Here is a 16,147-nt window from a genome sequence, read left to right on the forward strand (position 1 = left end):
TTCTTGAGTAGTTCTTCGTCTTCGTAAGATGATCGTCATGGAGTCTGGAGCTCAACTACACTAAACTGTCCTAAACCCAGACTTAGCTATAAGTAGTCTAGAAATCAAGACATATAGTTTTGACAACTAAACTTGACAAACATGCTTGAGATAGCAATGCATGCGAGTTCGACCGAGCAATGCTCTAACAGAGACAACTAATACAACTATGAGAGCAGTAAAAATAACAAGCAACAAAAGCAAATAAAAGAAACAAAACAGTAACTTGGAGCTCATACGCTCTGATGTCTATCTATCCATGGATTCCCAAAGAAAAAAAAAACATTTCTGCTCATGATATTGAGATCTGTTTTCAGCTAGAATTGTCTTCATTGCCCTCTCCATGGGTGTTGCCACTTGAAGAATCACCTTTAAACCACTGATGAGGATAGGGTCTCACTGATCTTTCAGTTTTCGAAGTCTCCAATTCCCTAATTTCTACTTGACTTGTATTAGGAGGAGCCAAAGTCAAGTCCAAATCATCAATTCTTGGTCTTTTTGGAATGGGAAGAGGATTGTCCTAATGAAAGTAGCTCTGCATCAAAGTCCAGTTCCTTAAATATGTTGTACTGTCATTGTTGGGCTTTTTCCAGGCCTATCCCTTTTCTGTATCACTTTCTACATGTAGGTATCCATTTTGTAACCATCACAAATAGTATGTTGTCCAGATGCATAATTTTCAACATGGGTATCACAAATATCAGTATAGTTATGTGTTGGTTGCATGATTTCAGGTTGGTTTTGTTTGTCATCTTCTAATTGAGTTATGTAATCATTACAAGTTATCTCAGTTGCAGCTTGCTCCACAGAGGAGTTGGTGAGGTTGTCTTCAGATAATTTCATGTTGTCTTGAACCATCATTGGTTGCATTTCTCCTGCTGCAAAACCACTTCTTGTCGCATCGCTAATAAGGCTGCATCGACTTGTGCTTGATGAACTTCAGCTTGGTGTTGAGCCATTTCAAAATAGATGTAGTTTTGAAATTTATGGCCAATGATATCACAGTATCCACAGAAATTGAAAGGAAATATATGGAACTCAAAGTACACAGTATTAACCTGATCCGTCTCATTTTCTGCATATACATTGAACTTCAGTCTCTGTATGAACCTAATGCTTTCTCTCACTGTGATTGAGAAACTTCCATTTCTTTTCCTCACTCGATATGAGAAATACAATATCTCCCTCACACATGCTAAGTACCTCCTGAGATTATCACTTGTAACTTGGGCTGGAGTTAAGTTACTTATAGTTATGAAGAACATCTCTAGGTCAGAAAATTATCAGTTACTTCCCATTTTTTGGTGCTGAATAAATCTCCAAATACTCTTCTGATAGCCAAATTAATTACCCTCTGCATCTCATAATCACGTTGAAACCTTATAATATATATCCACTCACTGGCTTTCCTGACTGAAATTCCCCCATTAATCTCCCACTGAAATAACAAAGCATTTTTGACATCCCAACAGTTTCTTTCTACTTGATCAACAAAGGTTCCTATCAGGCAACTAGTCCACAGGATATGGGTGTTTTGATACCTAGTTGGCACTATTTCATTTAGGTTAAATTGCCTTCAACTACTCAGATTCAAGGATTGTTGAAGTTGATTAGTAAGTTGAGAAACATCACCATGCCAGACTGCAAACATGGTAATACACAAACAAACAACAGAGGCTACAAGGTATTGAATATGAAACATGCAAGTAAGTGGATCTGAATGAATGGTTAAGGCTCTAAACAGGTATGAGAAGCATAACACAATGAATGAAATCAACTTCATCTTCAAGAGTATTTATAACACGAACTCAAATTAACAGGAATAAATAAACCCAACTCTTTAATTTAACAAACTAAAAAAAATCACAAACCAGCTGTTGCAGAGGGATAATCAGAGAGGATCTAAAAAAGAGAAAGGATTTTCACTAGGTGTATGAAATTGGAAGGGATTCTTACAGATGTCATTAAGGATTAAACTAATCTTCTCCGTTAGCAAGTAATTCAATCAGTTCTTCAGAGATCCTCTAATTAAAAACTCTGTGTTTCAAAATCAATACAACTTGAAAAAAACCAAAGTAAATCATTACCTAAGCTCTGAAATATGAAATCAGAAGCAACCGTGTGAAATTTGGTTTGATCAGAGCACAAATCTAAAGACAAATCTCTTTTTTTGTGAATCTTCGAATCAATTCTCCCTTTTTTTATTTTTGCAATTAAGGATTAAACTAATCTTCTACATTAGCAAGTAATTTAATCAGTTCTTCAGAGACCTCTAATTGAAAACTATGTGTTTCAAAATCGGCGCAACTTGAAAAAACCAAAAGTAAATCATTGTCTGACCTCTGAAATATGAAACCAGGAGTAGACGCGTAAGATTGGGTTTGATCAGAGCACAAATCTAAAAACAAATATCCTCTTTTGTGAATCTTCAAATCAGATCTTCCTTTTTTCTTCTTTTTTCTCATCTTCGATTGTATCACCCACTTAAATTGTCTGGCTTTGAAAAACAATATTATCAGATCCCAAATCGAGCAGAAACCCTTTGAATCCATTGATATTGTTGCCATCAGATCCCATGAGACAGCTGATTAGCCGTTCATGGTTTGAAGAAATTTTCAGAAGAAGAAAAGTTTGAAAAAAAATCGGTTTTCTTGTGGGAAAGCGCTCTTGGATCGTTAATAATATATTCACTATTCAAAATAATTAGAAAGATAAAAGACTCCTAATCATTATTATGAATTAGTTAGATATCCAAAACTGGAATGTATAAGTTATGAGTATTCCTAAAAAATAAAAACACAGTGTATGGGCTATCGTAGGCACAATAAATTAATAAAGATATTTTTCACTAATTAACTAGTAATATAGCAGTAGTATGAGATCGTTTCCACAGAGAGCTATGTAATTGATAGGTTATTCGTATTAGCAAAATACAATAAATAACAAATGGGGATTTGTTGTAAGAAAAATAAAAACACAATAAGAAGAAAAAAGATGATTAAAGAATCCTTCGCCGTTACCAAGCGTTAACAGGATCAGAATACTTATCTATCTTCCGTTAGAACTATTCATCAGCAACCATAGGCTAACATGTACGCTTAAAAATCCCCAAAACTCCTTGTATCACCAGATAACAGGTACGCTTAGTCACAGAATTCTATCTAACTGATCCGCCTTGAGGTACGCTTACAAGGCGTAACTCAATCGAGCGCTTTAGGATTTGTGAATTTAGGTTTGATCCCAGCAGTTAAACTCAATACGCTTGTTCAATTATTGGTGTTGTTTTCATACACGATTTCTTTACAGAATCCCTCTGCAAGGTCTCATGTTCTCTACTTGTGTAGGAGATGATTGACAATTACGGATCGCTCAAATCTCTACTAGAAATAGAATGACCAATAGACTAATCTAATTGTGCACCCAAACAAATCTGAAAATCAATAATAAACCCTAGATATAGTAAAAACAAATGTTGATGATTAAAACTTCAAATAGACTTGTATTATTAGTAAAGCTTCACGCTTAGAACATTGAATTCATCCTTAATCAACAAAGGGTTTAGCTACTCATACTACAAAGAAGATGAATAATGGTGGTTTCCCCTTAAAGGGGTAAATCCTAGATTTTTGATGTAGAAGTAAACCCTAGCTTATGATATGAAATTCTATGATATTCTTTGGAAGGCCTAATACCTATTTATATAGGCTTACAATGTTTGGCCTCTGAGTATCCTAGTCCGTTAAGGAACCCGACCCTAAATTACGAAAGAAAGACCTAAAACCAGTTCTTAGCCTTCAATAGTTCGCAAACCATCTTTTTAGAAAAGTGTCCAGGAAATTTAGTTTGCAAACCAGTATGTAAACTCCTTAATCCACTAAATCATAGTTTGCAAACCGGTTTGTAAGCTTTCATGTCTTCGATATTCGATAAAACAAGTTTTGGCCGTAACTTCTTCGTCCGAACTCGGAATGACCTCATTCTTTTTGCATTATTTTCCTCTTTCATTTCTCTTCAAGATGGTAATGAGAAATCCTGAATTTGAATGAGTTAAGCTTGGTCTTTGGCCCATCTCTTGATTTTGAACGTTTTGCTCATTTTCGTCGCACTTCTTCCACTTTTCTTGGACTTGGGCACTTGGATACTTGGAATACTTCTCTTCTCATCTCTTTTTAGCACTTTGTAGCTCCTTTTTGGATGATTCACCTAATAGAGGCAAAGGAGAGAAAATAAAAATAATAATACAAAAATATGTAAAAATAATAGCTAAAACAAATATGAAATGGGCACTAAAATCATACAAATTATGCACTCAACCGTCATGGACAAGGCCTTGCCACAATGCGAGTCTGTTCAGTGGCCCTTGTCGGTTTATCATGTGGTATGTATAACCTAATCTTGAACTATTTTTTTTTATTATTATCCTCTTGAAGAGAAGCAGCGTAGCCAAAGATGCCGCCAACACAACGACTTCTACAGTGTTGTTCACCATGGTGCTTTGCTCCTTCATCCCTTCCAATCAAGAAAGGTCTCTCTCTCTCTCTCTCTCTCTCTCTCTCTCTCTCTCTCTCTCTCAGTTACTTATGAATTTACGCTCCTTTTGGTAACTAATTTTGCATTAATTGGTTAATCTAATTAAATTGCTCAATCAATTTTCTTAACCAGTCTAGAAATTCTCTGCATGTGTAGGATGTTCTCACATATACTCAGGGAAATTGTTTAGTATTGCAAAAAAATTCAAAGCTACAAAAATGAGAACCACATCAATAGTGGCTACTGCTTCCAGTATTAATAAGGAAGGGAGTCAGGACCACGATGTTCAGCAAGTTACTGAAAATCTTTTTCTTGGTATGGATTTTGGGACATCCGGAGCTCGCTACGTTATTATTGACAAGCAAGGAATAATTTATGCTGAACGTAAAAGAGATTATCCACCATGTAAGGTTAGTGTCACCAACAATCAATTTTGCAAAGTAGGAACTATTTCCTATATAAACCCTTTCCGAGAACTTGGAATTATTGATAGGTTGTAGTTTTGGGTATCGTATTTCTCGTGGTACATTACCTATTTTGGTTGTCTAGGCAGAATGGGAACACTGTGCACTGGACAAGTTCATGGAAAATGACTCTATTCTTGCTACTTGAAGATATTCCTTATAGTCTCCGTCCATTTATTGTTTCAATTTCTATCGATGGAACTTCAGCCACAACCATTATAGTCGACAGGTGTGCTACCAAATAGAGATATGGTTTCCACTTTTGAACTAAAGAAAAACATGTTTAATATGTCTTTTATGCTCAAAACATGTACTATCTAATACTATGTTTATAACATCCAATGTTATTATGGCAGTAAGACAGGTGAGCCATTATGGAAACCTTTTCTCTACAATGAGAGTTGTCCCGATGCTTTACCATTGGTCAAGTCCATTGCTCCGGAGAATCATACAGTCTGCACTGGTTCTTCTACCCTCTGTAAACTTGTTTCGTGGTGGAATTCATATAATTTAAGTAAAGATGCGGCAACATTGTTGCATCAAGCTGATTGGCTATTGTGGCTTCTTCATGGTAAGATTGGAGTTTCAGACTATAACAACGCTCTAAAGGTACTCTTTGGTCTTTGAATCTGTCTGATTTTCACCTTCATATCTTTCTGTAGCATCATGTTGTCTGACTTTCTAATTTTCATAGGTCGGATATGATCCTGAAATCGAGTCATATCCCAAGTGGTTACTTTCTCAGCCATACTCAATGATGTTACCTTCTGTTAGAGCTCCTGGAACTTCCATTGGCTGCATAGTAGATGATATCAGAGACCAATATGGTATACGGTTGGTTTAGTTGTTTCCTTTCTGAATCTCCAAATTGAACGCTTAAAAAAAATTAACGGTACATGCAGGTTTTTCGAAAGATTGTATTGTCTGTACAGGAACAACAGATAGCATCGCTGCTTTTCTTGCAGCACGTGCTTCAGAACCTGGAAAAGCTGTGAGTTTTCCACTGGGTTCTACCTTTATCATGGTGCAATCAGCTAGTAGAAACCAATAAATTTACTCTTTCAGTTCCAAATTCTTAAAAGTTAAATCTTCAACTGTCTTTGTAAATAGGTAACCTCTTTGGGTTCAACGCTTGCTGTTAAACTACTCAGTACTAACAGAATTGACGACGCGCGATACGGGGTTTATAGCCATCGCCTTGATGATAAATGGCTTGTTGGAGGTGCATCAAATACTGGTGGTGCAGTTCTTAGACAGATCTTCACTGATGAAGAATTAAAAGAACTGAGTGGACAAATCAATCCAATGATATCTTCTCCCCTAGATTACTACCCTCTCCCAGCAGTTGGGGAACGATTCCCTCTGGCAGACCCAAAAATGGCCCCAAGGTATTTAACTTTTCACCAGATGTATCCTTCTAAGGAAGGCTGGTACTGTTGAGCATCCCAAATTTGTCAACTGGTTTGCTCCCGGAGTCCAGAGACAAACTAATTTCCTGCACTTGCGCAGATTACAACCACGCCCACAAAGTGATGCCGAGTACTTGCATGGTATACTTGAATCCATTGCACGCATTGAGGTAAGGGAATGACTTTTTCCTCTTTCTGTCTCCAGTTATACATCTCTCACCGTTTGTATGCGAAGTGTAGGCGAAAGCTTATGGGTTACTGAAGGAGCTGGGTGCAAGTGAAGTTCAAGAAGTGTTTACAGCAGGAGGAGGCTCAAAAAATGAGAAATGGATACAGATTAGAGAGAGAGTGCTAGGCTTACCCGTGAGTCGGGCAGTTCAAACCGAAGCTGCATATGGTGCTGCCCTACTGGCATTGAAGGGTTTCCAGGGATCTCATGCAGACTCAGTTTCAAATATAGAAAATTGACCATAGGGCTTGTAAATATCAATGGCCAATAAGGTATGGAGCGGCCAGGATGTATTCAGAAGCTAATCTGGTCAGTGTTTTGATGTTTTGGGGATATATTTATGTGGCACATAATTAATGAACAACATGCTTTCAGTAAACAGGAAATGAAACAAGAGTTTTAAGTTTTACATATGACAAACTAAGGACAATCTACGTTTATAGTTTACAGTATTGCTTAACTGATCCTACAAATTCTTCAGGTACTACCATAATGCAACAAACGTACATTTGTACTGCTGCTTTCTTCAGGGACTTACTTTTCTTCTTCGTCTTCGTGAAAAACAATATTTGCAGAGTGAATTAATTTTACGCCTAAATGAATATTGTTGATTGGAAGTTCTGCTACTAACGCCTCGCCAGTTCTTTTACAGGCTGAGCAAATTAACCCAGCCGATACAATTAACAGAATGAGGCAGGCCTTTGCCGCCAATCTTTCTGCTGAATGCATCCTATGTGGTTTTCACCTTTTCCACTTGACTAAGGATCAATTTATCAGACTGTAGAAAGCTAGTTGGAGAAGTGAGGCGACTCAGAGCGAGAAAAAATCTAGCCTGAAAAAAAAAAGTGGGAATGTTTGATTAGTGCAGTAGACAAATTTTTTACTAAAAACATAGGAGCGGCAGTTGATGGCAAGTTTACCCATTGAAACGCTGCGAGAGACCACCAACAGCCTGCTAGGCCAAAACCCCTGTTGCTTACTAGCTGAAAATTAAACATACATTAGAATTGTTAATCATGGTTAACATACGGAAGGTTACCAAGGAGTAGACTTACTACGTACCAACACCAGAAGCCCACCCAAAGTAAAACATCCACTCATAGATATACTTAGGAACCTAAGATCTCTGCCAGCCTGTGCAATATAAGAAGAAACGGTTGAAAGCTGTAAATGGAATAACCATGGAAAATGATCGAACCTAGAAGCTTAAATTCATAAATACCAGCAGCGTCCCTTCAAGGCTATGTGTTGATGGTGTAACTATTAACGCTATGAGGTACGGTAGCAACACTTTGTGCATCTACATGGATGAAACAAAATGAAGAACCATGTAAATATCCACAAAATAAGAGACATGTGCATAAACAAATACTAACAATTTTAAGTGCCCTGTTTATCTAAGTCTGTGATATTTACTGTTCTCTTCCCCATAAATCGAACATTAATGATACTGAAACCGACAAGGGTTAAGAAACTAGAAACACGGGAAGAAATAAAACTAACCTCACCAATGACCTCAGCGTCAGTTGTAAAAAGATTTGGGAACAACCAAGGGACAGATGTACCAACAACTCCCAATATTGCTCCAGCTATGGCTCCAATGACCAAAAGCGACTTTAAAAGCATCCGTGCCTGTGTGATGTTATAAAACCTTCAGCACATATATCTAATAAAGATAAGCTCATAAATTTAACAAATTAAACAATAACAATATTTCAACTCCTGCTGAATAAATACGGCAAAATAAACTCACCACTCGCATAACACTCTGAAAACAATATGACCATATAAGAGGTCTCCTATTTATGCCTAAAAAAGGTCAGCAAACTAAACCAAAGACATACGATGATACTGCTGTAGTTTTATGAAAGAATATAACCTTTTGCAAGCTTTTATTGGTTCCACATATTAACTCAGGCATAAAGGACTGTGCAGTTTGGGAGAGAGGCTCACCCCATACAGTACACATACAATAAACCTGAATCATAACCTGAAATTACATAATAAAAAAGTTGTCATCACACACATCAGGTTCTACAAAGATAAAACAGCAATAGAGGAGAACACAGACATCTTAAATCTACAGATTGGTAATAATGTTAACCTGATGAGCTGCAATTTTGCGAGTACCCATAGATGTAGCGAAGTATGCAAGGAAAGAATAAAATGCCACCTGATTATCAGTAGAACTCGGACAATCAGAGATAGAAGAAAGAACTACATGTAGAAAAACTGCGCAACATAACCTAATAATATGTACCAAACCTTGGAAATCATTGTTACGAACACTGGAGCAGCGAGTTCAAATATCTGCAGAAGTTCTTTAGCTGATGGGATAGCTATGGAGAAAGCATTGTAGCCTTTGTTCTTTAAAGCCCCAATCATCATAAAGGCAGCAACTACCTGGAACAGTTTTTGCAAGTCACTACTTGGAAAAAAAAAGTCCAGTTTGGTAACACTGAAATATAAAAAGCCACACTATGATAGCATAACCATCATAAAGCAATTAGAACGCAGAGACGCACTTGTGAGACCATCGTTGCCCAAGCAGCACCAGCAATTCCATAGCCTAAGAACATGCACAGTACAATATCACCAGTTGCATTTACTATACTGGCAACAGCCAAAGCCTTCAACGGTCCCCACGAATCTTTCATGCCAAGACTGGGTACCACAATAGGAAGATAGGATTGTGAATAAAACAAGAGCGACAAGGGCCTTGATTTTTGAAATTTTATCATAAATATCGTGGATAGAGAAAACCCTTCAACTACTCCATACAAGTAATACATAACCTGCTTTTTAGGGTTTTTCACAATTACTATTTTAACACAGAGACAGACACATTTGTGCCATGAACCAAGCAATTAGCTTACACTTGAATACCCATACCTAGCACTTTGAGTAACCCAGCCAACGAGAATAGCAGGCCATGCTAGGCCTCGAATCTACATAAAAAACAAAGTCAATTACACATAAAAGTAAACAAAATTTATGGATATAATGTGAATACAAGAACTTTATTAGAAATAAGTAAACTGGTTCATTTTATATAGAGTTGTAGACGTGAAATTTTACAAATAACTTGAACCAATATCCAAACCTCTAAAGGTTATTTTTTGTTATTGACAGGACTTTGTATGCGGGATGTATCATGAAAGCAGGTTTACTCGTTTGCAAACAAACCTGGACGTATGTGTTGGCAGCTGGTACTAGATGCAAATTCTTTGCCCCAGTAAAACCTTAACAATGACAGGAAACCCGGATAAATAAAATCGGCAATCAAATACTCAATATGGATTTGCTTGGTCCTTCATAGTATTCCTTCTTATGATAATCGGTGAACTTTATTTTTGGGGCTCAAGCATGCTCGAATTCCCAGTACTACAACCAAATGAATAACTTTATTATGAAGAAATCGACAGTCTTTTTTACCGCTTAATAGCTTTATGCCCAGGAATTTAGTGAGCAAAAGCATTCCCAATCCACAAGCGAAACCAACAAAGAGCAAGATAGATATCTTGTGTTGTACATCATTTTTATCCTGCAACACATGACAACACAAATGTGAACATGTCTGGATTAGCTTTTTAACCATCAGAACACATGTTATGTTTTAAACAACTATTAACCAAACCACATTAGCAAGTTCATAAATTTAAACCAAGTAGACGTGAAAACTTACCCCTGTTGCAAGAGATGTTGCAACCATATTAGATGTGGCAATGGAGAGGAACATAAACACATAACTCAAGTAATCACACACAACTGTAGCTGGCCCTGCAAATCAATTTTAACCAACATCCAAAACAAAAAAAAAACAAAAAAATCATTTGCTGAAAACCAAAACCTCCAACTTAAAAATTTGAAGCAAAAAATCTTAATGAATTACCTAATGCAGCAAGCTCTAAAGAGCTCCCTTGTCCAATAATGGCCGTATCAATGAGACTCATAAGTGGACCACATATCCATAACCCAGCAGCAGGTCCTGCAAATAAAGCAATTTCCTTTATTTGCTTCCAAATACTATCATTAACAATCTCAACATTTATTCCTTCTTTCACCGAACTAATAATTCCCTGAGACGGATCACTTTGAACTTCTACTTCGGAATCCGAAGTAGAAACAGTTGAATCTTCTTCAGTCAAATTATTAGGGGTTTCGATCAAATTTTGATCTATAGGAGTTATACAAGATATTCTGAAACGTCGGTTGGCTCTGAAGGAAGAAGATGTTAAAATAGAAGAAATATGAGAAAGCTGTGGAAGAGGAAGATAATGGGGGAAGTGAGCAACAATGGCTGAAGATGTACAAGGATAAAATCGTCGATTATTAGGGTTTCGAAAAGGGAAATGAGTAGAGAGATTTAGGGTTTTGATTTCCATTATTGCTGGTGGTGAAAGAGGAGAGAGAAGAGAGAGTTTTAGCGGGAGAGAAATGAAAGAAATGTGGTTGTTGTTGTTTTGCAGTATGGACTTTTGTTAGTGGTAGTAGAAAGAAAAAAATATGATGAGAGTTGCTGCTGTCGCTTCTGAATCTGCTGCTGTCTATGTTTCGTTTTGGTTTTGTTCAGGCTTTTGCTAACGGCTGAGAAAATTCCCCTCGTAACTATAGTGCACTTGTCCTTTTGCGTCAGTCAATCAGATATTTGGACGTCGGAGAGAGTTTAGGTTCGGCAAGCATGAAAATAATCCCATATTCCTTATCTTTGTTTGTTTTTATGAGAAAGCAAAGATGCTAGTACTTTCTTTACTTTTTATGATGCTAAATGGTATCTCTCCGATGGTCCGACAATCGAAAAGCCACGGGGTGTGTGCGAGTGCTTGCTGCATTAGGTAATTATAGACTAGACTAGGACGAAAGCTAAACGGCACCTTACTGGCCATAATTGTCGTTTGGTTGGATTTGATCCTTCTTATTGTAATTTTCTGATGTAATTCAAAACGTGGAAGTTTCACCTAGTCAAAGAAGTCAAGGGAATACAAAAGACCAATCGCAATCAAATGGGTTAGACCATATAGAAAATTGCAAACCCTTAAAATCGAATTACATGGATCACACAATCATACACATAAAATGAGATATGCATCCATTATTGTAAAGTTGTATCAAGAGAAAGAGAAAAATAAGTCGTTGGATATTTTAACGGTATCATGATGTCAGTATCATAAAAATTTGGAAGCCACTCAATATTAGTCTCTTCACTTCTGAATTATCAACAATATATTTGGCAAATGGAGGATAAAACAAAAACAAACTGTCACCCCAACTAAAAAGAGGATGAATTGTGTAACGAAATAAATATAATATGAAAGGAAAAAAAAAAAAAGCTTACAACATTACAGATCTATCTATATATCACATATAACATACTTCTCTTCACAGGAAAAACTGTTGCATGCGCGCTCTACCTTTTCAAATGATTAACAAAAAGAAGAACAGGAAAATCGAAGATATGCACGCAGTATTGATGCCAAGATTTTCTTCCTCCGTAAAAATCAATTTTATGCAAGATAGGTTATCAAAATACTTCAGCCATCTTGCTTGCAAGAACACGTTCACGTCTTTCAACGAATCCAGCAGGAAACCAACCTGCTCTTCCTTTGCATTCACCTTCTGCCCAACCATTGTTCGCTACCTGCCGATGGCAAAAAAAAAAAAAAATTTACAAAAATTGGTAAATGTGGATGAATCAAAACTAATTGCACATCACGTGAAGCTGTATTAAACAAGAGAAAGATCAGCACAAAATTATCAACAAACTAGTAAAGAGTACTTCAAGGGTTAAATTAAATACACGAAAGTGGCGTTCTACATAGCTTCCAGGTTTTGACTTAATCAAGTCAAGTTATGAATACCACTTGCATGAGACGATTAAACTAAAATTGCCCCAAACTAAACTTATATACAGCACTTTCGAGACTCTACTAGGTGTCTACTTTTAGTATAGTTTCAGGTGGTGCTTCAGTGGGATATAAAAGTAGACACCTAGAGTCTCGAAGCAAATTAGTTTTAACTACAAACTATGGGGATATGACAAGATTTTGGACTGTAAAGACAATATTTGATACTTAAAGTAATAATTGCTCTTTTCTTTTCTTTTTTTTCTTTCTTGTTTCTCCTTCTTCATCTTAACAACTAATATTAACAAAGAGGAAATTGCATATATAACAGAGAGAATTTATATATATCAAAAGATCACAAAAAATTGTACAAGAACCTTTCGTACGACAACGTAGTCACCAACTGATAAATTCAGCTCCACACTGGACTCGGCTAGGTATGAATGTACAACCTAAAAAGTAGACATATGTAACAAAATAAGAGACCGGGTATGAGTAGTTGAATACATAATATTACCAAATGATAAATAACAAAATATGGAGTGGTGGGGCAGGAACAATTACCTCGCCCAAAAAGTAACTAATGCTATCTGTTACTCCATCATATGCAGAAGAAGCAAACACACCATTTACTTGTTCATATGAAGGAGGTGGCATAGAGTTGTCCACAGCTGGTGTGCGAGATGCTTCAATCCGTTGGCGCTCTGATACCATCTGCTATACAGAACGAGTCATGGTTAAATCCTCGCGAGTGTCAAAGCAAAAACAGTTAGAATTCCACATAAAACATCTAGCTTTAGCACTTAAGCTACTGATCTATGAGAAGTATTACTGCAAAAGTAATCATAAACCATACCTCGCCTTCAAGCTGATCAAGTATCTGGAGGGCTCTATTGTGAAAAGTGCGCTCGGATTCAACCTTCAGTGTATGCAGAAATTGACAATAGTATTAGTTTTCATATAAGATGTCCTGGTAGTTATGGAATCTTCATTTAAGTAAACCTATATCCGAAGCATTACCATTGAAATAAGGCGCTGGAGTGTTAACCGTTGCTGCTGAGCCTCCACAGCAGACATTGCTGCAGCAGCTTCCTTCCCTAATATTGCCATGTTGGACTTTAAATCTTGCAGCTTTGCTTCAGCAGCTTCAAGTTTTACACAATAGTCAGCACTTACTGTTGATTCCCTCGCTTTAGTTTGACGTTTGGAGACCTCAATAGCCTACCTAGGTCCAAACCGAGATGAGAACAGAAAGATTGTATGAGAAAAAAATAAATGATATCACACAGAAAAGCAACTTGAAACAACCAAGTGTTTCACAAATTTCTGCCAGAAGAACAGAAGTCCCATCCCCACCAACCTACCTCTTTTTTATTTCTTTTTTTGGGGAAAAAGACAATAATTTTTGCCCTGCAGTTAGAAGGGCTTATAATCATCAAAAAAGGAAAATTCTTTCTTAGCAAGAAAAATCCATATCTAGTAGTACCTGGGCTTCAGCTTCTTGTCGCATTCTATCGTATCGTTGAGCAAGATGTCGAGCATCCTCCAACGGAGCTCCCATTACCATTGCTCTTAATGGCTCAGCAACCTGGAGATTCAAGCCATTCGTATTATTTTTGAATCTTTACTAGAAGAACGTACATGCCTACTAATAGCACGAAGGATATGAGACGAGAAATTCACAATGAACATGATGGCCTTACAATCGATAACCAACATCATGATCCTCAACTGTAAACTGGTAACAACAAAAGATATGCTTACATCCATTATCCACTGATCCATCTGTTTGCATATTTCATATAAGGATACAACGATACCTGTGTACCAAGGGCTTTCAGCAGATTACTGCGCTCCTTTTCCATTTGACTACGAGCCCGTCCATAACTTAATGAAGCTTTTGACAACGTGTTGCCGCTGGTACATGTATTTTCGGCACCATATTTCCTGCTATCTTCTGACAGTTTTGAACCTGTTGAGAAGTCGTAACGTAAGTTCATAGCTTCTCAAATCATGGGCATGCCAGACTTGAAAATTGGAAAAGGACATGAAAGGCAAAGCTTCAACGAAATACCTATTTCAATCTGTTTGGACCCTGTAACAATATAACCTTCAACACCACGAACTATATCCCTTTGAAAATGCTGAATAAAGAGAACAATAGTCATAGGATGAAAATACATCAGTTTTTTAAAGTATGGAACACATTAAAGGACGGAGGAGAACCTTGCCAGCACGAGTAGATATGTAAAGCCTTTCAAGTTTTTGATGCTGCTGAACATCTGCATTATCACTACCGAATTCTGAACCTCCATGTCCCCCAAACTGCTTGAAGACAGCCTGAAGTAGAATTAAGCAGGGGAAACTACTGTCAAGAAAAAAATTCGGAAAAATTTGTGACAAGGATAATTCAATAGTGAGGTAGGTCTCCAAGAGGCAACAAATGAGTGACCCACCAACCAATCTTCATTCTTATCCTACTCTGCCTGGGAAATTCAACATACTTGAGCTAAAAATCTACACAAAAACAATTTGAAACACTAGCTTTCTGAACCAAAAGTAATCAACTCTAGATCAAATGCTAGAAAAGCGTCTTACAGTAAATGATTAAGAACGATTCTACAGTAGTGGGGCAATTAATTGAGGCACGGAGACATGCCAACTTAGAGAGATGCATTGTCCATAACCACATCTTGTAATTTGTATGAATAGCATTCTCATTAACCTAAATCTGTTGCCTTTGCAATGTGCCGTTTAAGTACTTAACACATTCTACAAATGCAACAATCAGCCTATCCTGATCACAATTGAAAAAAAAAAGAAGATATCTAACCAAAACCCAAACCACGTGACACTCTTTGACAATCTAAAACTTGCAAATCAACAAAACTCACATAATAAAATCAATGTTAATTTTGACCTACAAAATACTCAAATAACATATTTATCAGAAATAAAATAATAATCTAAATTGTTTTGGAAAGGAGATCTCTTTTCTGTGTCAAGTGTTAGTTCCATTGGATCGAAAATTAAACAGTAAGAATTTCTTGTTAAGGTAAGAAGAAAAGTACCTGTTGTTGCTTAGCTACTTGCTCTCTTAGCTTTGTCGCTTGTTTCCTGATGGCATCCATTCACAAACTGCTTGAGCAAGTCTGAGTAGGGCGAGAGAGATCTAGTGGAGATTTAACAAGTAAGGTTAGGAGAGATCACGGAGAAATAAGAGAGAGATAGAGAGAATGGACTTTCAAATGTTTTTGGCAGTTGAGAGAGACACGGAGAACCTGAATCGATCGTTTGTATTTCCTTTCCTCTTTTCTCTCTCTATCTAACTCATCACAGACAGTCAAGAGCGTTTGTTGTCTCTGTGTAATGACTTTTTGCTCTCGCACAGTAACATCAATCGACAGTCTCTTACGCTGGTACTCTGCCATCTGTTATACCGTCACAGCAAGCCCAGTGGGTGGGCAAATTAGCAGTTACACATTCCCATGGAGAAAATTTATCCACTGCCACCATACAATGGAATAGGCAAAGGCTCTGGCATTTGCCCATCCCTTTTCAAGTTGAGTGGATGGACTCAATTTGAGACGCTCGGCCTAGACTAGGTTTATTTGTAAATTCAACTTATTTCAC

At 37.1% G+C, this 16,147-nt stretch overlaps 3 protein-coding genes across 7 annotated transcripts; 1 reads left to right on the top strand and 2 right to left on the bottom strand.

Moving 5' to 3' along the window:
* The first annotated feature begins 4,462 nt into the window (after nt 1–4,462).
* On the top strand, nt 4,463–7,091 carry LOC113349792 (D-ribulose kinase-like). Of its 4 annotated transcripts, none has more exons than XM_026593832.1 (9): nt 4,463–4,564; nt 4,726–4,979; nt 5,119–5,262; nt 5,390–5,642; nt 5,728–5,860; nt 5,936–6,024; nt 6,144–6,421; nt 6,543–6,612; nt 6,683–7,091. In XM_026593832.1, exons 2-9 carry the CDS (start codon nt 4,945–4,947, stop codon nt 6,908–6,910), a joined length of 1,230 nt encoding a protein of 409 aa, XP_026449617.1. In that variant the 5' UTR covers nt 4,463–4,564; nt 4,726–4,944; the 3' UTR covers nt 6,911–7,091. The 4 variants fall into 4 exon arrangements, with proteins under 4 accessions (XP_026449617.1, XP_026449614.1, XP_026449615.1 ...); XM_026593829.1 differs by having other exon boundaries at nt 5,123–5,262; XM_026593830.1 differs by having other exon boundaries at nt 5,123–5,262; nt 5,948–6,024.
* LOC113349791 (protein DETOXIFICATION 46, chloroplastic-like) lies at nt 7,028–11,224 on the bottom strand. 2 transcript variants are annotated; one of them, XM_026593828.1, is made up of 14 exons: nt 10,564–11,224; nt 10,357–10,451; nt 10,107–10,215; nt 9,858–9,913; nt 9,564–9,619; nt 9,197–9,335; nt 8,937–9,074; nt 8,776–8,844; nt 8,551–8,661; nt 8,175–8,303; nt 7,894–7,971; nt 7,727–7,805; nt 7,592–7,654; nt 7,028–7,503 (listed from the first exon to the last, which is right to left on the bottom strand). In XM_026593828.1, exons 1-14 carry the CDS (start codon nt 11,054–11,056, stop codon nt 7,499–7,501), a joined length of 1,620 nt encoding a protein of 539 aa, XP_026449613.1. In that variant the 5' UTR covers nt 11,057–11,224; the 3' UTR covers nt 7,028–7,498. The 2 variants fall into 2 exon arrangements, with proteins under 2 accessions (XP_026449613.1, XP_026449612.1); XM_026593827.1 differs by having other exon boundaries at nt 7,734–7,805; nt 10,564–11,221.
* A 615-nt stretch (nt 11,225–11,839) lies between these two features.
* Nucleotides 11,840–15,885, bottom strand: LOC113349793 (SH3 domain-containing protein 2-like). The gene is made up of 11 exons (XM_026593833.1): nt 15,796–15,885; nt 15,586–15,686; nt 14,741–14,854; nt 14,589–14,658; nt 14,335–14,486; nt 14,001–14,102; nt 13,535–13,735; nt 13,371–13,433; nt 13,079–13,228; nt 12,892–12,966; nt 11,840–12,309 (listed from the first exon to the last, which is right to left on the bottom strand). Exons 2-11 carry the CDS (start codon nt 15,643–15,645, stop codon nt 12,193–12,195), a joined length of 1,104 nt encoding a protein of 367 aa, XP_026449618.1. The 5' UTR covers nt 15,646–15,686; nt 15,796–15,885; the 3' UTR covers nt 11,840–12,192.
* Nucleotides 15,886–16,147: the final 262 nt, after the last annotated feature.

Source organism: Papaver somniferum, chromosome 2, assembly GCF_003573695.1.
Source record: "Papaver somniferum cultivar HN1 chromosome 2, ASM357369v1, whole genome shotgun sequence".
In the NCBI taxonomy this organism is placed as follows: domain Eukaryota; kingdom Viridiplantae; phylum Streptophyta; class Magnoliopsida; order Ranunculales; family Papaveraceae; genus Papaver; species Papaver somniferum.